Source organism: Saccostrea cucullata, unplaced genomic scaffold, assembly GCF_032062105.1.
Source record: "Saccostrea cucullata isolate Sc308-1 unplaced genomic scaffold, CSIRO_AGI_Scuc_v1 ctg1092, whole genome shotgun sequence".
In the NCBI taxonomy this organism is placed as follows: domain Eukaryota; kingdom Metazoa; phylum Mollusca; class Bivalvia; order Ostreida; family Ostreidae; genus Saccostrea; species Saccostrea cuccullata.
The window spans coordinates 16729-38933 of record NW_026926803.1 but is presented as its reverse complement, the minus strand read 5'-3'; the positions used below and the strand labels follow the sequence as shown (position 1 = coordinate 38933).

At 32.0% G+C, this 22205-nt stretch overlaps 1 protein-coding gene across 1 annotated transcript; it reads left to right on the top strand.

The window, feature by feature from the left end:
* The first annotated feature begins 8341 nt into the window (after positions 1-8341).
* On the top strand, positions 8342-20269 carry LOC134272677 (matrilin-2-like). Its single transcript, XM_062754878.1, has 10 exons — positions 8342-8408; positions 8694-8819; positions 10984-11109; positions 12169-12309; positions 12703-12828; positions 13037-13177; positions 15721-15774; positions 18562-18673; positions 19521-19590; positions 19681-20269. Exons 1-10 carry the CDS (start codon positions 8342-8344, stop codon positions 19963-19965), a joined length of 1248 nt encoding a protein of 415 aa, XP_062610862.1. The 3' UTR covers positions 19966-20269.
* The last annotated feature ends 1936 nt before the right edge of the window (positions 20270-22205 follow it).

The window sequence follows — 22205 nt, the reverse complement described above, 5'->3', positions numbered from 1 at the left end:
GGTATGCCTCCCAGATTTTACAGCCTGAATTGTTGATTGTAATGCTTCCATCCAACTGAATTTTTTGACTCAAAATCTATTTACTTTTTTAGTCATCATTCATATTTACTTACCTTGAGTTTTGTCATATAGCATGTGTACAACTGTAATATGTATAAACAAATACACATCTTACTTGATGTTTCATTCATATCATAAAATGCATTATTGTAATGTTACATTCAAAAGCACCAAAACTTGTTATATATTTTACTTCAAACTATTTTATTTCACAATTGATTACTGCCTTTGTCGCAATTGCATATCTTTCATGCCTCTCTTTGGACCCTTGTTAAAGTTGAATGGCCTTGATTGAAATTTATATACTTTAATTAGAGTTCTGTCCCTTTGTGAATCTAGCTAAATAACATTTCTAAAGATTTGTCAAACTTTTATTACTTCTCAATCTGTATTTTTTTTTATTTATTCACTGTTTTAGGACAAAAGGTAGACTGGTATGGCACAGCTAGGGTAACCCTTGAACATTTATTTATTTTTTTTAAAATCACTCAATATTTCAAATAAACTGATAAATGCACCAAACCCAAAGTTACAAAAGCATCCTCATACTGTAAGAATTATAATTATGAATATTCTCATTTTTAAATCCCCTAAAGATTGGCTAAGGGACCTAAGTAACTAAATATAGGCCACCATGTGTACGGATGTTTATTGGCAAATGACCTTGAATAACATGGACCGAATAAAGTTGAAGTTCATACCTATTTTTACATTATCTCATTTTGTTTATATATTATTTCACTAAGTAAGTTTTTATTCATTCAAAATCTGCTGACGAAGTTGGTTATTATTACCACATTGTAATTTTGTACCATGTACCAGTGTTTAAAGCATGGACGGGTGGCAAATCGATCTTGTTTCAATCCAATAAAATACTTGCCATCAGGCAATATCAATGTTGATAAGATAATCTGTTTTACTTCTTTGACTGAAACTTAACTTTAAAAACTGGAAATTATTATAAAATATTTCATAATACAAAAACATAAATCGGATACTTTCATTACCCACCTTTCACTTTCATTGATGCATAGAAAAGGGGAGATAACCCCGTAAGCCTAGTGACTAAGTACCGACACTGTATGGATGGATAAATAAATTCCGGCTTATCACATTTATAAGTTTTTTCCACAAAAAGGAGGTGAATGATGACATATAATAAAAGGATAGAGCTTTGATAACGGCGCATATTGTGAGATGAACTCAAATATGCGGTATTATGTCTGGCTATTCTGGGTTTACCAAGTTGTCAAAAGTAATGTTGGCATTAGAAAATACTGTCGGACGTCCTCTGTGACATTTACAATTCAATTTTTATAACAATGTCTGTGAAAAAAAAGCAATTATGACTACATCATGTTCGGTCGGAAAATGACGTCATTGGACGTTTTTGACGATTTAAACAACTGACTACTTGTCAATTTGAATAACTTTGCCTCTTTGACGTATTACAAATTTTCAGTACTTTGAGATAATGAAAACGGTCCGGCCCCTACAGTCTATTTCTTTAGGGGTCATGTCTATTTCAATGATATCAATTGACAGATCTTTTAATTAACTCAGCACTACTTTTTAATTGCTAGTATATATTTAAACAAAATATTTAGAGATAGAGAAAGTTTGTGTAATTAAAAAGCATATATGCTATAATATATTTACATCATGTAAATTGGTGTTGAAATAATGGTACGATTTTTTTACATAATGTAAATAAAATCAACAATGCTTAAAGATATGATAACCTAACTAATGGCTTTTTCGAATTCATGAAATAGAGATTTGACGACATGTAAAGAGCCATTTACACTATGTATGAACTTTTGATAACATGTAATTATCAATCAATCTAACGCAATACTGAGTTAACAAAATATGACTATATCTTTAAATCATGTAAAAATGTTTTCACTAAATGTCACAAATAGTTGACGCAATTTAATAAAAAAAAAAAACTGGGGCAATGCAATTTGTAATCAACCTAACGTAATAATGAGTTGAAATAATATAACTTTATTTTTATACAATGTATAAAGCTTTTAACTAAAATGTCATAATGTGGTGACATTTTGTACTGTAAGCTTCATGTAAATGTAATGGTAGTATGTGTAAATGTCATAAAGAATTGACATAAAGTAATGGAAGGTTAACACGATTCAATAGTAGTGTAAGTTAATATCATAAAGAATTGACATAATGTAATGATAGGTTGACACAATGTAATTGGTTGTTTAATAAAATGTCATGAACAGTAAACATAACGAAATTCAAGTTTACGAAATATACTGAAAGGAAAAAGAAACGCAGGGTAAAATTTTGAGGTGAATTAAATTTGTTTTTCTTTCAATTTTTTTCAGCATTCTTATCTAACTTTTAAAATCATCTTTTAAAAAGATATAACCAAAATCCCTTTTGAATTTGTCTAATAATTCATGAGTTATTGAAGTTCATATGACGATGCCCCCCCCCCCCCCCAAAAAAAAAAGTGAAAATCGAAACTCTCATTATATTCAATGTCTCGCCTGCACATCTGTCATGAGCGTCATTGCTCCTTTGCATGGAATTCATCAGAGTGAGTATTTTTCAAACCCTGGCTATATTGGGCATGGGGTACCACGCTAAAAAATTAGTCATGCGACGCGCGCACGCGCCAGTGAAAGGAATACAACAGTAAGTTGACCGGTTCAAAAAACCAAATTGCAGAATTGTTTTCTTTCATTTTTTCTTGTGAATGTAATGATTATAATAGTCTATTGTTTAAAAGGCAGTTTTTGTGGTAGTAGGGTTGCCATTTAAGAGATGGCAGGACGAATAACCCGCTTGTAACATGACTCTGTTTCGCGTTTACGTCATCGTCATGGTTGATTGAAAACCATTACAGGCCCTCTCTGACAACGGGTAACAAGTTTAATGGGGGAAGATTTACAAAAAAAAACTGCTTTGTTACACGTTATTGCCTTTTTCATTAATTAGGCAGTTCGAAAATCAGACCCCATTGAACTTCCGTAAACTGTACCAAGATTGCAAGAAATTCATATCGTCTCTAAATCTTGAAAAACAATGTGCATACCTCAGGTGCATCAAATGGTGCAACAAGATTTGTTGACAAACTCATCGTCATCAAATTGCAGGTGTTTTGGGCTTTTTAGCGTTTTCCATACATGACGTCATACATTATACGGTTGAGCAATTCTGAACACTGATTTTGGTGCATAGTAACTAAACTTCTCATCTGACCAATTTTCGTAATTTTTGGTCATGAGGTCAAAATTTTTTCGAATATTATGCTACCCTGCGTTTCTTTTTCCTTTCAGTATATAATTGTAGTATGTGTAAATGTCATAAAGTGTTGACATAATATAAAGGAAGGTTGACACGATGCAGTAGAAGTGTGGGTTAATGTCATAAAGAGTTGACATAATATAATGGAAGGTTGACACAATGCGGTAGAAGTGTGGGTTAATGTCATAAAGAGTTGACATAATATAATGGAAGGTTGACACAATGCAATAGTAGTGTGAGTAAATGTCATACATGTAAGAGTTGACATTTTGTAACGGAAAGTTCACACAATGCAACATATAGTAGTGTGAGTAAATGTCATAAAGAGTTGACATAATGTAATGGTAGATTGACAAAACTGAATAGCAGTGTGAGTAAATGTCATATGGAGTTGACATAATGTAATAGAAGGTTGACACAATGTAATAGTAGTATGAGTAAATGTCATAAAGAATTGACATAATGTAATAGAAGGTTGACACAATGTAATAGTAGTGTGAGTAAATGTCATAAAGAGTTGACGTAACGAAACGGAAGGTTGACACAATGCATTAGTAGTGTGAGTAAATGTCATAAAGAGTTGACATGATGTAATGGAAAGTTGACGCAATGTAATAGTAGTGTGAGTAAATGTCATAAAGAGTTCACATAATGTAATAGAAGGTTGACACAATGTAATAGTAGTGTGAGTAAATGTCATAAGGAGTTGACTTAAAGAAACCGAAGGTTGACACAATGTAATAGTAGAGTGAGTAAATGTCATATAGAGTTGACATAATGTATAGGAAAGTTCACACAATACAACAGTAGTGTTAGTAAATATCATAAAGAGTTGAAATAATGTAATGGAAGGTTGACGCAATGCAATTGTTGTGATCTGCTATAAGGCAGTGACGGCGTTCCATATAACAAACTATGTTCAATGGCTTTTTGAGAAAAAGCTAGGACAAATTGATCCTTCATAAATAACCAAGTAGCTGAAATCTCCGATCCGGAGGCGATGTCATCAAAATAATTTATAGAGATTTTTGGATGTTCTATCAGACCTACGTTTTATATAAATCATGTAACAATTATATAAAATAAACAGAATGGAACGAAAACCCAAGTACCTATACTACACGTTTTGTAACATTAAAAAATAAATGTTTTTTTCTTTGCTCATATTTTTGTCCTTTCTAAATTTATTTTCAAATCGTTCATTTACTCATATATATATTGATAAGAGGCAAGCAAAAAAAAAATTAAACAAACTAAATGGAGAAAGAAAATAAATTGAAAAGCAACACCAGACCAATAATGAAAAAAGTACATGAGTAGCATCCTTCCGATTTTTGCTGCGTAGTATAGCATATAGTTACATGAAAACAAATTAACAAAAAAAATAAAGCAGTTTATATGCTGTATGTACAAATACTAGGTAATTATTTCTTCTAGATGTGAAAGTCGTCTTCGTATGGATAATCTTAATCAACTCTCTGCAATGTGCGATTTTTGATAGGTAAGTTTGCATTATTAATATACAAATAATCCTTGCATGAGAGAGTATTCACTTCATTTCATCATTATATTTATGCTAGTTAGGGATATGGAAATAACGAACAGTATTCAAGATCAAAAGTCCATTAAATATATGATGATATATTAAGTTATGAAAACAAGTGTAATCAATCTAATAAGCAGATAAAATTTACACAAATACAAAATCTGTTATTGGTTGATTAATTGTTATTTTACGTCCCATTCGTGAATCTTCACCCTAAAATAGACGTAACCAATTGTGGTGGAGCAGCTTCAAATTTAGAACTACGTGCCAATTGTATACTCAGCATTCAAATATCAAAGAGCAGTGACGATTCTTTATCGTAACAACCCCTTCCAAGACACTGGAAAAAGGTTTTCAAGTTTCATCTCAAATACCTGTGACTTTCACGTTTAAAGTGCGTCGATTGGAGGGCGAATGATGTTTACGTCAAATGTTGGACGCGACTCAGAGCAACAAGAATCTAATTCAGACCTCCCAATCACGAGATGAACAAGACCGTTCCCAGAAAGGCATAAAATTCGGTCTATGAATGTTCCAGGGAATGGGTTGGGTGTGGAGGGGGAGTAAGCGTCTTCTGTCGCCCCGCCATTTCGGCCAATCGCTCTATTATCTTTGTTCATGTTTGTTTCATGAATTTGTTTATTATGTATCTCAGATGATTCGATACGTAAGGGCATGCTCTAAGTATGAACAATTTTTAAAACGAAGTAAATTATTGACAAAAAAGGTGACAAACAAAAATATTAGCAGTCTCGTTTAAAGTCATCATTTCTTAAGTTCTATGGTCGATACAATGACCTTTTCAGCAAATACAATTTATTATTAAGTCAAGTGCTGAATGACATTTTTCATACTTATTGTTAGTCCATTATTTGTACACTGAAACGAGGATTCTTTTTTTTCCTTTTTTACCCATCATGCACATGGCGGGTGTGACCGGTCGGCAGGAGATGCTCAACCCTCCATGGTACCTGATCCCACCTCTGATGTTTTGAAGGTCCGTATTTGCTCTGTTCCTGTTTTGTATTATGTTATGGACTTTTGTTCTTGGATACTGTTCGTTATCTCCATATGTTTCAGGTTGACGAAATCATCTAAAGTCTACTTCTGTATAAAAACAAAGGTCTAGGAATCTGTATGAAATCTGTTTATGTGGAAATCATTTTTTTCTCTCTCAGATATTTGACTCAAAAAGAAGTGACTTGGTTTATCGATGAAAATATTTGTCATCTAGAAGACCTACTTAAAAGATATAATCAGAGGGTTCCTAATACAGGTAAAAATATAGCATTTCTGAAAAGCACCTCTCTAAATTCCTTTCTATAAAAAGCGTATTAATAAAACTTACAACTTTAACGATCTGTTGCAATAGGAAACATGTTCGATTGAAGTAACACAGATCAATCAGATTTAATCCAACACCGATCGAGCCAAAAGTATTCCAGGAAAAATGGCGGACGTGATTTTAGCGTTATCGCGCTTGCAACATAAAAGTCACCCAAATGCAACAACAACAAAACAAACGCTTACCTTTAGTACTTTGTTAAATGTCCTTTGAATCGTATACATGCCATGATGCGTTTTGGGACGGATTTATAGAGATATTGAACATGATATTATTCCATGGTGAAATTCTGCCAAGTGTGTAAAATAACATCGAACATCTGATCAGGGGTCGTGATATCTCCGGCATGATATTGGATCTGTCTTTCAATTTTATGCCAACAGTTTTCAATGATTTTAATGTCCGGACTCTGGGCTGGCCACACCATACCCCGAATATTATTTGCACGTTTATATTCCTCTACAACACGAGCTCTACGTACCGGCGCATTCTCGTCTTGAAAAACGTAGTTATTTACAGGGAAATGTCGGGCAATAACAGGCCACAGGTGATTGTCAAGGATATTTATATATTTCTCGGCATTAATGTTACCTTGTCCCTTGCATAAAGTTCCTGGACCATACCAGCTGATGCATTCAAATATCAACCCTTTTTGTTTTGAAATCGCATAAATGCACTCCGGACGGTATGATTCCTGGGCCAATCTCCAGACATACACACGATAATTTTGCCCTATAACCACCTGACATTCATCACTTAATATGATAGGTTTCCAGTTTTGTTCAACAGTCCATCGTCGTTTGAGTAAACACCATGCTAATCTTTTTTTTTATTTATTACTTTAATCTCAGTTAATTCGTTACGCAAGAGCATGCTCTACGTATGAACAATTTCTAAAACGAGGTAAATTCTTGACAAGCAAGTTGAAGTAACAAAAATATCAGCAGTCTCGTTTAAAGTCATCATTTCGTAAGTTCTATGGTCGATACAATGACTTTGTCAGCAAATACAATTTATCATTGAGTCAAATGCTGACTGACGTTTTTCATACCAATTGTTAGACCATTATTTATACACTGAATTGACGACGGATTTTTCCGTTATTTCCTGATCATGACAAGGAGCACACTGCGTGTCTGATCGGTCGGCAGGAGATGCTCAATCCTCCATGGCACCTGATCTCACCTCTGATGTTTCGGAGGTCCTTGTTTGCTCTGCTCCTATTTTGTATTGTTTTAAGGACTTTGAGATTGAATATTGTTCGTTATATTCACATCCTTCTTTAACAACCATACGTTTTCATATCACTCTTCTGTAAATTTTGTTATTATGTAAAATCCGCTTGACTGTCAGTTCACTAATAGGTTCACAATAATTTCCATCATTAAAATCAGTTGTAATGTCCTTAAAAACGCTTCCCCGGTTCTTCCTAACCAAACAAAGTAAACTTGATTGTCTACGCTTTGACACTTTCCTGGGACGTCCCGAACGAGGAGCACTTTGCACACTTCTTCGCTGATGAAACTCTTTGAAAATTAATGTACATGTAGATTCGAGAATTTTTCGCTATTCCTGAGATCTCACTGACTTTATGTCTGTTTTTTTTTTCAACTCTACTATCAGCTGTTTTATCTGTAGTGGCAGTTCATTTGATTTTCTACCCATCTTGTTTACAGTATTTAATATTCGACAATTTAATTTTATCAGACGTAAAACATAACATCATGGTAAACTTTGACCTTACGCTGTTTCGGGGATGATGTCAAAATACAAAGAAGTGATCGCATAGTGATTTAAGACAATTTGAAAAAAAAAAACGCGAAGCGTGAACTTTTTACTTCCGCCATTTTTCCGCGAATATTTTATATCGTGCTTGTAAAAAAAAAAAAAAAAAACGGCGAGATTTGATGTCTGTTTTTGTCATTTTTTGAAGCAACTCTTAATTGTTAACTGCATACATATAATTTGTATCTAATGGTTTTTCAATGGAATTAGGTCACCAGTGCAGATTATTTGTTGTTTTTGAGGGGCAACGACATGATAACTATCATGCATGGAGGATGATCTTTCATTTAAAAGCTAAGGAGACTGTCTCATCTATAAGTAAAAAAATGAAGAAATGCCGCCAAAATGATGATGAAAAAGTCTTCACTTTGAACTGTGATATCTACAATAACAGTAAATGGCTTTTAAAACTGTATTTCATAATACAGATACTCTCAAAAACGCTTATTCTGCAGTATTGGTCTATTTAAATATCAAAGAAATTCGTCAAGGTATAATACGTTATTTTAAGTATCTTAATCTTTTTTTAACAAATGAGACATTCCTATCTCTTCAAAAATTTCAAAAAAGCAAAAATAAATGTTTTTCCCGTTATTCATGAGAGAAAATACTTTAAAATTTTGTTTTTGCATGTAGGCATTTTTTTGTACATTAGGATAATCAAAAATGATGTTATAGGTTCCCTTGGCGACATGTGTCTATCAAGCGAAAATTGTTTCAGCAATACTGTTTGTAGCAACAGATTTAATGGGAAATGTACATGTCAAGAAGGCTACCAGGAAGAAAATCGAAAATGTATTAAAGGTATTAAAACAACTATGTTTTAAACTTTTGGTCACTTTTCTTCCATTTTAAATAACTTTTAAAGAGTTCTTTTAATTGTAATTCTAATTGAATTTTGTTTATCACTCCTTTACTATGTGCATTGTTCTCCGATTTCCCACCTTTTTGGTTGTGGGTTTTTTTAAACGTTATAACATTTCCATAAAAATTACCTTTTTTAAGAAACTAATTCAAAGCTCAGTTATCAATAATATTTAGCATTTATACATGCATATCATGTACATGTATGTATAACATATTTTCAAATAAATGCTCTATACATTTATCAAGAGCATGCATTGCAGGCATACAAAAATATTTATTTATTCATCCGATTATTTAAGGAGGTTGGATTCCGCCATCAAAAGTAATGAGGATTTTTTATCAAGTATATTTTAAGAATTTTTACACATAGCTTTATTTTTAAAAATAAAAACAAAAAAATAGGGGTCAATGCGCTTCTTTTGGCGTTACAGGACATTTTAACTTGACCTTTTTGTACTGTAAATACGTATTTCACATAAATCATTATTTAAATTTTCCTCCAATATTTTTGTGCAAATAAATTATGTTAACAAACAGTCTTATTTCATCTTAAATAGACACATAGACATAAAATTTTTGACTACGACGAAGTTTTCAAGTTACTCCGCATGTTCAAATTATTTTACCTTTTTGCACTCAAACATTTTAATTTTTCTGGCATTAAAATTTAACAAGCGGAAAAAATTATTTAAAATAATGGCATTTTAATAAACTTAAGGAGAATAGTTAAAACTGCCGCATATATTCAGAAAAGAAAAGTAAAACTGGGGGGCTGTGATGTTAATTTTCAGATATTACTACAATAGTTTTAAGCTTAAATTATGGCCATTTTTTCATCATTTTTTACAATATATTTGCTGTTGCTTTATAGTTATCAAATATGATAAGAGAAATCATGACAGCTTATTTAATAGATAATTTAGTACATGTATAAAATAATCTACTGTACAAAATAACTCTGTGGACAGGCTGCATGTAAAAATAGGAATCCAAAATTAACATACTTTAAATACTTCGAAAGATAAAAATATGATTATTTTCTAAATCTGATTATAGTTAAATTGGCAACGTAAAATCGAAATTTATTGTAAGAAATAAAACTTTATGCAGAACGTTTGAAATATACGTAGGGATAGAAATTTTATCAAAAGCTCTGGAGCAAATCTCGTTAAGGTACATAAGGACGTTTGATCCTGCGCTTTTGAGTCGATTTTGGCCTGGACTTTTTATTTTAAAACTCTGCATCATTTTAAGTTTTGACATTGAATTTAGATTCTACAAGCAAATTAAAGTATATCCATTGCAAACACTGTGGAAGGTTGGCGGAAGGTTTTTTTTAGAAGAAAATTATAAATTTTATCTTTTGAACTACGTACTTATACAGTACTGTTAATTTTAGATTTCTGCCGGTTGCAGACAAAGCTATGAAATGTGTTATTCTTGTTCTGAAATATCTATTAAATTATTTCTTATGAATTCTTTCGACGAATTATGACAAATATAGTAAATATATTCTGAACGTCCAGGAAAAAATTGAACCAATTTTAACATAAAATTTACACATTTTTAGTAATTTCTAAAATTTTCATCAGACTCCCCTTTTTGATGTTCTTTTCTAAATATTTAAGATAACTTTGACCCATCTGCTTAAAATCTGCAAATTTTAAGCCTTTAAAGTAATTTTCTTGCTTATTAAATTTTCAATGCCAGAAAAATCAAATTTTGTGAGCGCAGAAAGGTCAAATCATAATTTGAAACCTTTTTTAGTCACAATTTTCAAGTGTCTTTTTAAAATAGACGACACAATTTATTTTGTTTCATGCTTTATTTGAATGAAAATGTTGGACGGAAAAATTTTTAAGAGGTAATTTTAAAATAAGACACATATCTCAGTGCAGTAGGGTAATATTCAATGTACTGTAGCGCCAAAAGAATCGCATTGACCCCCATATTTTGATTTTATTTTTGAATAACCTATGTGTATAGAAAGTAAAAGTATACTTGACAAAGAAAACTTCAAGAGGTTAAATATCAGGAGCCAATTCGTTAAAGTATTCAAGATAAACTACTCAATTGTATTTTCGAATCTCTGCATCCATAGAAAATTTAACACTTCGGGAAAACTGCAGCATCCGTCGTCAGTGCAGACAATCAAATGCAGAATGTAAAAACAGTGTATGTTCTTGTAAAACAGGGTATCTACAAATTGAAAAAAAATGTGTGGAAGGTAAGCAAAGTTATAACATCTTTCGTATGATTGTAAATCGATTAAATATGAATACTAGTAGTTAGATAAGAGTCAAGAAAAATGATGATGCTTAATAGTGTTGCTCCCGTTTTGATTTTAAGAATTGTTTAAAAAAACAAAACCAGTTTTGCAGTTTCAATCATCATTTAAGGAAAAGTTTGTCATTCCCTCCAATTTTTTTATAATAATGTTTAAAAAGTTGGAAATATTTTTTTTAATGAAGATTCGAAGTGGTAAACTGACCTTTATTTTTATATAACCACAGATTTTCCCATCTTTATATTATTAAATTGATAAGTATATTGTATTGATTTTTATAATACATTTCATTCAGGTGGGTTATTATTTCTTATTCATTTGTTCGTATAAAAAATAAGTTGGAATTTTTTTTAAAGGTAGGTTGTATTTATAAAATTTTTATAATACTTTCATTCATCGGGATTATAGTTTAATATGCGCATTTTTGAACTTTGTGCGTAATATTTTTATCAAATGGATTTTTAAAAAAAAAAATGGGGATCACCTTTGAATAGATAAAATTGTTAAACTTACCAGATCAAACTAAAAGAACTCATAATTAAATATAACTGGTCAACACTGTAGATACATTAACAGATTTAGACTTATTTTAGCTAAGACATTTGTACATGTAGATAATATATCTTCACGAAACCATTTCGTGATTATGCACCTGGCATTAAAATTCATCTGTTTATATACATGTAGTTGTTCAATAATGCTCGAAATCTTCGCAGTTGCAATCTAAATTTGAAATATCGACAGAAGAAAGTGGGAGCGAAATGAGTATCCATGCTTTTCTGGAAGGAAAAATGGAGAAAAAATGCAGTGCTTCCTAGAAGATAATATTTTCCTCAAAGCGATTGAATTTTACTACCTCTTTTTTTAAATAAAGAATTGGTTTACTACTATAAAAAGGAAACTTTCATTTGCGTACTTGATTTTTTTTTCAAAAAAAAACGTCTTAGGAAAATAATTAAAATCTTTGTATAATTTAAGTTTTCTCCTCTACCAATGTAGAAAATAAAACTATTGGTTCGCAATGTCAGTATCATGAGCAATGCACAGGGACACACAATGCTGGTTTATGCCTGGGAAATTCTTCACATCTCCAGTGTAGCTGCAGCAAAGGTTTTGTAGAGAGGAACCGATCATGTATTGGTATGTTATTTACATGGAATAATTACAAAGCACCTGAACCCATAATATTACTATATTTCATGCACACGTATGCCTGATGAAAACTATAAAATTTTCGATATTATCTGTTTATCAACTCATGTATGCAGTGGTCTGGATTCATTTTAAATAAATCGGTTATTGATATGTGTTGGTGGGCGTTTGTGTGGAAAACGATTTTTTTCAAATCCAACATCATTACTCTCTCATTTACTTTCATTGCACATGATTGTCCTGCATTGTCAATTTAAGAATAGTTGATCTTTTATTTTACATTTGATGTGCATATTTTTGAAAAATAGTGCAGATAAATTATACTAAGATAATCATAATTTTCAAAATCTATTCCTCAAAAGTAGACATTTTTTTAAACAGGGAATTTAAAACTTGGAGAATCTTGCAGCCTAGATAAGCAGTGTCAACAATATAATGCAACATGTAAAGAAGGGAATTGTTCTTGTGAAAATGGATATATTCAAATTGAAGCTAACTGCGTTGAAGGTGCATGCTTTAGAAAATAAACAAATCTGAAAAATAAAAGTAAACTAAATTTCTCTTTTCATGTAATCGTTGATATTGCATATTATTCCATTTATTAATTTAATTAGATCACACAAATAAAAGTATATTTTGTTGTAAAAAATAAATGGATAGTGTAGTAGAACTTCTCTTTCTTTTTCATCTATTTTATTTTTTTATATACAAAAAGGACATAAGGCCCTTAATGCCCCGTGCCAGTATCATCAGCAATGCACAAGTACACCAAATGCAAGTTTATGTGTCGGTAATTCATCCTCTTTCCTCTGCAGCTGCGGTGTTGGATTTACCGAATGGAATGGATCATGTATTGGTAAGTACTTGATATTTTTTGCATATTGTGGCATTATAATTTTCATCACAATAATTTTCATCAGAATTGTAAGATGTTTATGCTGACTTGTTTGACATTACTTCAATAACAAGTGATAAGTGGACATGAACATCTTACAAGTGATAGCGAAAATAAATCACGCAACCCTAATTTTTTTGAATGAGTTAAACGAAATTAGTTGTGGTCCTGATCTTTAGACAGCTTTTAATATATATCTTTTGAGAAGGATGATAAGATTTATGCAAAAGTAAATATCAAATTAATTTAAGATATGATTTTTCTCCTTTTATTTGTTCAACTGAAATATATTTTGAATATATCAAGTACTTCCTTACAGTCAAGAGATCAAAGGTCGTTAAAATATACAAAATAATCTAAGAACATCAACATCTAATTGCTTATATGCCATGCTCAGAGAGAATTACGTGACATTTTATATACACAAGTAACAGCTTTTTAAAAAGCTTGCCTGACTAAATCAATCAATATCTGCATGAGGAGTGATAAACCTTTTGAGCAATACTTTTGTGGGTTTAAAATATGTCCATTACATTTTGAAAACCTTTTGTAAGTCGGGGGGGGGTGCAAGTGGAGTGATCTGTCCTTGGATCTAAATTGAAAGCTACATTACACCTGTTAAGAATTGTTATTTCGTTTGGGGGAGTGGGGGGTCTGCAAGTGGAGTGATCTGCCCTTGGATCTAAATTGAAAGGTACATTACACCTGTTACATAATATCTGTAATATCTGTTATGAAGTCATGCATTGTAAACATTTTAAAGGGTGGATATAATTTAAGGATAGATGATACAAACAAACTTTTGTCATAGAATTTAAAAATAACAACTTGGGCCATGTTTTAATGAATAAAATGAATAGCTTTCACCGCGTAGTTTTTAATTTTTTATTCAAATTTTGTACAAAAATGGAATTTAAAGTGAAAGATATTCGTATAGATTAATGAGGATGGTTTCAGAAGGGCAGACTTTTGAACATCACAGAGGTTTAAAATTTCTTTATATTCTAGAAATTTATTATTTGCATCATTTGCAATGAAACTAGGCCAAAAAATATATACCAATCCAGGCATCCGTTTTTTGTTTGTATCATCTGTCCTTAAAGTACACATTTTGTCGGAGTGTATTTATCCCACTGAAGTAAACAGTAGAAATGTGTGTTAATAGTTTTTGTTCTTAAAAAGGAAGGGGGGAGGGGGTAGTTCCACTATCATATATTGAGAATGAAATAAGAAAATTCAATATTTAGGCCTTTGTGGAAAGAAAAATCCAAGATTTTGTACTGGTTTCTTATCTATTGTGTGCATCTGAAACGGGGATACAAATGTACCATGACTTGTTGCACTGCGTTGGTCATTATTGGACTAGTCCATTTATATAGTAAACAAACCGCGGGATCGGGAAGCAAGTTAGAAAAAAAATCATTTCTCTAGTGTTGCATGTCCATATACTGATATATGCGATATGTTACTTAAAATAATGAGATAAAATTTGTAAATAGAAATTCTGAAGTATTAGAAGGAGGTTAAAAGGACAAACTTAATTTTATTCCATAGACGTACGTTAGCTCACCCATTCACACAATAGAGCAATCCAAGGAAGCTTACTGTACACATTTGGCGCGAAAAGAGTGATTCACCCCTTTCGTACAATATATATGGAATGATCCAGTAGTATAGAGATGCAGAAAAAAAGGATACACGGACATGTTGAAACGGTGAATCACACAGAATAATTGTTCTATGCAAAAAAAATTAATGAAAGTAAAAATTACAATATTTTGCATCAGTAATATCATTCTTCTTTCTGAAAACTGTTTCTTATAAAATGCAGGTAAAGAATTCCAATGTAAATCAGCTTGCACAAAATCTAGCTCTCGAGGTATCATCTATTAGTTTCGGATCTTGCAAATATCAATCCTTATACAGCCTGACGCCGTGACGTCAGGCAAAAAAATTATTTACGTTTATTTCCTATGTAGTTGTAACAGGAGCTTTGATTGGTTAAGAGTCTGGTGTAAATTTCCGTGCACACGACTTGACCCGGGGGTAAATAAAATGTGACGTCACAATGCATACATGTACATTCTCTATGATAAAAACCAAATATCATGACGTTACGATGCATTGTAGAATGGAATTATCTTAACGGTAGATACATAGTTGATTAGACGTTTTCAAAGAACTTTTATGGATACATAGGAAATGAATTCGTTATTCAGATTCAAACAAGGATGTACGGTGATTTACCCAGGGTTGTATTCCATACACCCTTCGGCCTTTGGCCCTCGAGTGTATGGAATAAACCCGGCGTAAATTTGGCCTCAGCGTGTATGGATTAAACCCAGGGTAAATCCCCGTACACCCATGATTGAACCTGGATAACTAATGATAATTATTCTATGCAGCAAAAGGAAAATAGGTATCTATTGAGAAATTATTTTAAATTATTTTGTTTTGTGATATCTTTTGGTTTTATTATTATACTTATTATTATTTTGCTAAAGAATTGCCTGAGCATTCAACTCCAAACATGGAAGAGACATTCTTTGACACCAAAGGTAGAGTAAATATAAATATTGTATCTTATATACTGTTGAAAGTTTGAATTTTTATTCAAGATTGCTATCTCCGAGGGTTTTCCGTTCATAGAAATTTCGTGGACTACATTGAAAATTACTTAAAAACATTCATTTGATAAAGTATAAGAAAGTATTGTTTTTATTAAATCCATGTCTCTTTTTATTAATAAAAAGGTTCAAACAAAAACAAAGCACATATAGTTATATTTTATCAGATACAAAAAAGACACATAATCATCCCCGCAGACTAAAACGAAAATCCTTAACGTTACCCTCCGTAAAAAGCTTAATAAATTTAATTTTCCAAACATAGTCAACGTTTATCAGAACACATTTCTTAGGTTGAAAAATTTGTGCAAAAACTGTTCAGACCTCAAACGTAAAATAATACTTTACACTTCTGTCTAAGATCCTTCAAAACATCAAACCCTTGTACACGTAAAAACGACTTTATTTACGGAAAGGCAGAAAAAGTCACGTTACGAAATTCATTTTTCACAGCAATGCAATCTCGGAATGATGGTCTTCCTTCACGCATGTCACCCTATAAACTGTTCCTTCCGTCAGAATATCTTATATGCCATTTAAGTACTAAAATATGGCTTCCTTTCCAATGTTTTCACGACTGTTTACAGAATTTATGGGTTTCTGTTAGTGTTTTTGCGATATCTATGCAGAATTTTGTCGCTGCTCTTTGCTCCATTTTTCTCAAAACGTCCCTTTATCCTCTCACATTATTATGTATAGAAAAAATCAAATATTTATAATCATTGATCTAACATTTTGTTGACGTTATTATAAGTTTAAGAAATTCTGAGAAAAACGGGTTGTTTTATTTTCATGAACAGAGAAGAGCTTGTAAATATGCATGCAACAACCATGGACGTTGTTTGCATATCACCATGCATATCCATTAAATTTCACATAAATTTATTTCCATAAATGTAATACTTCCATATCTTTATGAATTTCGATTAAAACATTCGAATTTGTATGAAATTGTTTATTCAGTCCACATAACAATTCAAGTTTACATATAAAATGATATTACTTCCATTTGTTTTAATGATTTACAATATTTTTTCCATTCCTAAAAAAGTCGACTCAATGTTTTTATGTTAATAAGACTAGGAAATATCACAGTCAAAATTTGAAACTTGTTGATATTATGCTAAATTATTTGTGTTTAGTTCGGTGTAATTTTTTAATGTAAAACAACTGTTTGATTTGAAATATTCCTCTCTCTTTCATTTGCAGTTTTACAAACATAAAAAGATTTAAATTCAACAGATACATGTAACCTTTTGGTTGTCATTTAACATCTTAATTTTTATACATGAATTTGTTTAAATTCAAGTTTAATTACAAGTAATGGCACGTGAAACATCTAGATTATAAATTATATATACTGTATAGGGGATTAATTTCACGGGTTGTAATTTTCACGTTTTTCTCTTATCTGACATGATCGCGGTTTCTTGAATTCGCGGAATTGGTATGTAATAAAAGTTGCTTCCTTGTCTCCATTTAATCCATAGCTACATATAAACGACATTAATCAGCGTTATGTCTTTATTTCACGAACAACAGGGAAAGTTATTATAAAATTGTTAGATTTTATAAATAATTAATTAACACAGTTATTAATAGTCCCTAAACGTTAAATGACTTTCCTATATGCTATTACGATGAGTGCATGTGCACCCGAGATCTTCAATACAATGCAGTGAAAAACTACTGGACGGAAATAAAACTTTTTATGCAGTTCTACGAAATAATATATTTCAACACTTCCTTCGTCAGTAAGTTCGATATTTATTTCAATGATGGTAACACATGGTAACATTAGTTACGCACGGGTAATCAAAACCCATGGCCCACAAGTTTTGATTGATGAAACATGTAGCGTTGGCTATTAAAACAGCTTTTGAACAAACACAAATTATTATCTGCCGATTTGAATTAAAGTAAAGCGTGATACTTAAAATTACTTAAAATTAATTGAATGGCAGTACTACTCGCAATTACTGAAATGACCATGGACTGCACGAACACCTATATAAATCTACCGTAGTCTATTCTCAATTTTCCAAATAAATCATGAAGATTATTGAAAATTTATTCACTGTTTCTTGAATTCACGGATTTGGTAACACCGTGAATATAGCGAATATTAACATCGCGAGTTATTTTCCCCATATACAGTAATTTCAAACGATTTTAGATTACTCGGAACTCTTTCTCTTGCGCATGACGTTTTCCATACGCATTGATAGGTCATTAGATGTATTTAAACACTGAGTTGTCCACGGACTTTTAATTCTCGATCATGACAAGGAGCACACGGCGGGTGTTACCGGTCGGCACGGGATATTCACCCCTCCACGGCACCTCATCCCGTCTCTGATGTTTCGGAGCTCTGTGTTTGCTCTGCTACTTTGTAATGTTTAATGGACTTTTGAGTTCAAACACCGTTCGTTATCTCCAACTATTTCTGTAAATATTGATTTGCTTTATATCATGTTATAAATAAGTGAAATATTTATCAGATATTGTCTTTCCAGAAACAAGAATTACCTTCTATACATAAGACTGAGTAATCTTATGAGCAGAATTCTGTTTAAGTCTTGAATTCTCCGGTTTGATAAGCAATCTCATTTCTGGGTCTCGTTTGTGATAATATGAACCGTTTAGATACGAATTCATAGGATTCTAATGTATGCCTATATATTTTGAGCTAATTATAGCTAATAAATATATTTTCAGCTTTTGCAGTCTGGTCTAACATCATCAGTTTAATATTTGGCGCTTCTGTACCAACACTTATCTTTGCTGTCTACAGTAGTAGAGCGCGATCTGTTGAGAATCCTCAAAATTTGTAAGTGTTGTCTTTTATGCCTACATATTCGATTACGGGCGTATATAGTTTTAGTCCTGTTCGTCCGTCTGTCTGTTTCTCAGTTTTTCCGCAAAAACAGTAACTTTGGTCGTAATTTTTGATTGGATGGGGTTATTGCCTTCATATTTCACAGGTGCATTTCTTGTGACAAGACATTTTTGGGGTACTACCAATTTGCATATCCTGACCTTGTCTTTGTTGAGTTTCACCCACTTTTCATAAACAAATTCTGAATTTTAACCTTTGTCATTCCTGTGAATAGTTGGTGCTAGGACTTTTATACTTCATTTGTACATTTACTGTGACAAGACCTTTCAAGAGCTATAAAAATATTTGGCCTTTTAACCTTGTCATTAAAATTTGATCTACTTTTACAAAACTAAATCTCTGGACCATAACGTTTTAACCGTTTATACTAGGTCTTCCATATTTCACAAGTGCTATTGATATGACAAGACCTTCCTTTCATAGCAATAATTCTGAACTTTTGATCTTGACCTTGGGGTTTAACTTGTAAGGGAGAAACATAAGTCTTCAATAAGCTGTCATACGGGGCATCAGTATTTCACAAACACATTCTATTGCTTACTTTATCTTTTTAATATATATTTCAATCTGGAACTTTAATGTGCAATAAATAAAAAAAAGCACACATAGATATGATGAGCCACTTAAAAATTTCATTCAAGTCTTAAAAAAGGGACATTTTTCATTGTTTACAAATCAAATTTTCTTCTTTTACTTTTCACAAAAATTATTGAATTAAGATTGATGTTTTGGGTGATTAGAAATGATAAGAAATAAATGTGATTTTTACTAACAAAAGCTTCGAACGGCGATCTTCCAAAACAGAGGGCGTTACTTTGTACAGAAAGACAAATGATGGCAGCGAAATGGTGAGATTTTCTTGATTACTTATTATTTCATAGTATACTGCACTATGACGGTCGGTTTTTAAGAAACATGAGTTAAATCATACATTGCAGAGACGCAAGACAAAATGTTATAAAAAGAGTGCTGCTAGCATTGAGGATATTCACGAAGAAAACGATCGAAATCATGACAATGATCAAGACCCATGCCTCTACAATCATCTAAATGAGAAGGAGGAAATTGAAAGCGTTAGTGAAAACAAGTATAGTACAGCTGAAAGGGCAATACACAATGACGCAGAAAACACTTATGCTCAAGTCCAATCTCGCAAAGGCAATTCGAAACAATTGAATATTGACGATGTTTACATGCCAGTAACTCTAGAGAATGATTTGTAGAAGTGCATACAATTTGATCATGCATGATTTTTATTTTGCTTCAAGGAACATTGTCAAGGGAAGACGTTTTCTTCCTTAAAAAACTGTCCATACATTGGTTCCAATGGTCCGCATACAGAAGAAGGGTAAACACTAAAGACAGGTTCGAGTTAGTTACTGGACAAAAGAAAAGTTAGTAAAAACTATGAAAAGGAAACTGTTTTGTCATTCATGCAAAAAATAATTTGTTATTTTTTACTTCTTTATTTTATAATTAATAATTTTGAGTTGTTTCATTATATCAACACTCGCACTATTTTATCTAATATTTTACTAATAAAATCTTTAAAGTTTGGAAGATTTCATTGCCTTACAACTTAAAAAGAAAAAAAGAACATTATAAGAAATGATTGGATATGTCCAAATGTTTTTCTTGCAGTAATCATAATTAGAAAAAAAACTTAGAATAATACTTGTGATAAAATGTAATGAATGGTCAGAATACATATAAGTTCAAGATAGTGCTAATTTAAAATAAAAGAGGAAACGCAATTATGAACGTAAGTAAGTGGATACTTGTCAGATGAGGATGTTGTGTCAAGTACTTTAAATGTGTATTTATTCGTTTTGTTTTCCTCATAAAAGTATTAATTCTTATAAATAAAAAAATCAGACGTTTTATACTACAGTAGATTCAAAATTCGATTATAAAGACGTCCGATGAACTTATCGAATTACACCTTTTTTGTCCCCCGCTTGAAAAGTGGGGGATATTAATTTGGGTTTGTCCGTCCGTCCGTCTTTCTTTCTATCTGTAACGCTTTCGTTTCCACACGATATCTCGAGAACCTTTTGAGCTTTTGCAATGAAATTTAGCATAGCAACTCCCTATGGACTAAAGAAGACCCCTATTGATTTTGAGGTCAAAAGGTCAAAGGTCAAGGTCATAAATAAGCAAATTCTGTCTGTTAAAACACTTTCGTTTCCACACGATATCTCTAGAACCATTTGAGCTATTGCAATGAAATTTTACATAACAACTCCCTGTGGCCTAATGAAGACCCCTATTGATTTTGAGGTGAAAAGGTCAAAGTTCAAGGTCGTAAATTTATACATTCTGTCTGTGTGTAACACTATCATTTCCGGGCGATATTTCAAGAAGATTTTGAGCTTATGCAATGTAATTTTATACCAAAACTCCCTAGGACGTCTCTCGCCCCTCTCAAAGTGCCCCACCCCGTTTGTTTTATTAGTATTTATAGTATTACATGTCGCTATTTTTAGCGCAGGGGCATGAGGAGAGTTATTGCGTATAAAACAGGTTCTCGGCGGACTTTATGTTCTTATTACATCTATTAGAACTGTTTAATAATGGCTAAATAAATCAAACACCATTTGAGAATACCGAACATGAATATATACATGTATGTGACTTTACTTCTGCATATACTTGATACCGGCTAGAGCGATTCCGTGGTCTAGTGGTTATGTCACTCGCTTCACATGCGAGAGGTCCCGGGAACGAATCCCAGTCGAACTTGTCTTTTTTTTTCTCTTTTTTTTAAATACTTTTCTTTTTTTTATTAAATGATAGTATTCAGCATGTGAAATGAAAAATTTATGAGGTTATAAAATCATCATTACAGTGTGATAAATATTCCATATAAAAAGAATCTTCTATACACATAATAAAGAATAAGCAATCAGATCTTTATATGCATATTGACATACATGTATTTTATTTGCTTCAGTATACATGTATACATATAATAATTCTACAAATTCAGTCAGGGGGATCCGACTTTTTCCCTAAGCGGGGGAGACGAATTCTCTGAATTAGCTTGTTTCAAATAGACGGTAGCATCAATAAATTAATATTCTATTTATGAGATGCTTACTACTCTTCATATGCACCTGATCCGACCTCTGAAATTGCAGGAGTTCTTTGAAGATGCTCTATGTATAGATTTGTTCGGTAAATTATTACGGATTGACCACTTTTTTTACCGTTACCTATTACACTTAATGCAATACACAATGTATTGATATGTAATGTCCTCTTAAAGTGTAAATTCAGCTTTGCCTAACCAATGCATGGGTCCAGGTAGAGAGTATGACCGGAGGAGGAGTAAATATTTACATTGGGAACATTTTTCTGAAAGAAAAAGGGGGTCTGACAGTCTAATTAATGTGCATTAAGCATCCCAATTGTAGTGTACTTTTTATTAATTTTATAATCAGTTGTGTCAATGAAGTATTTG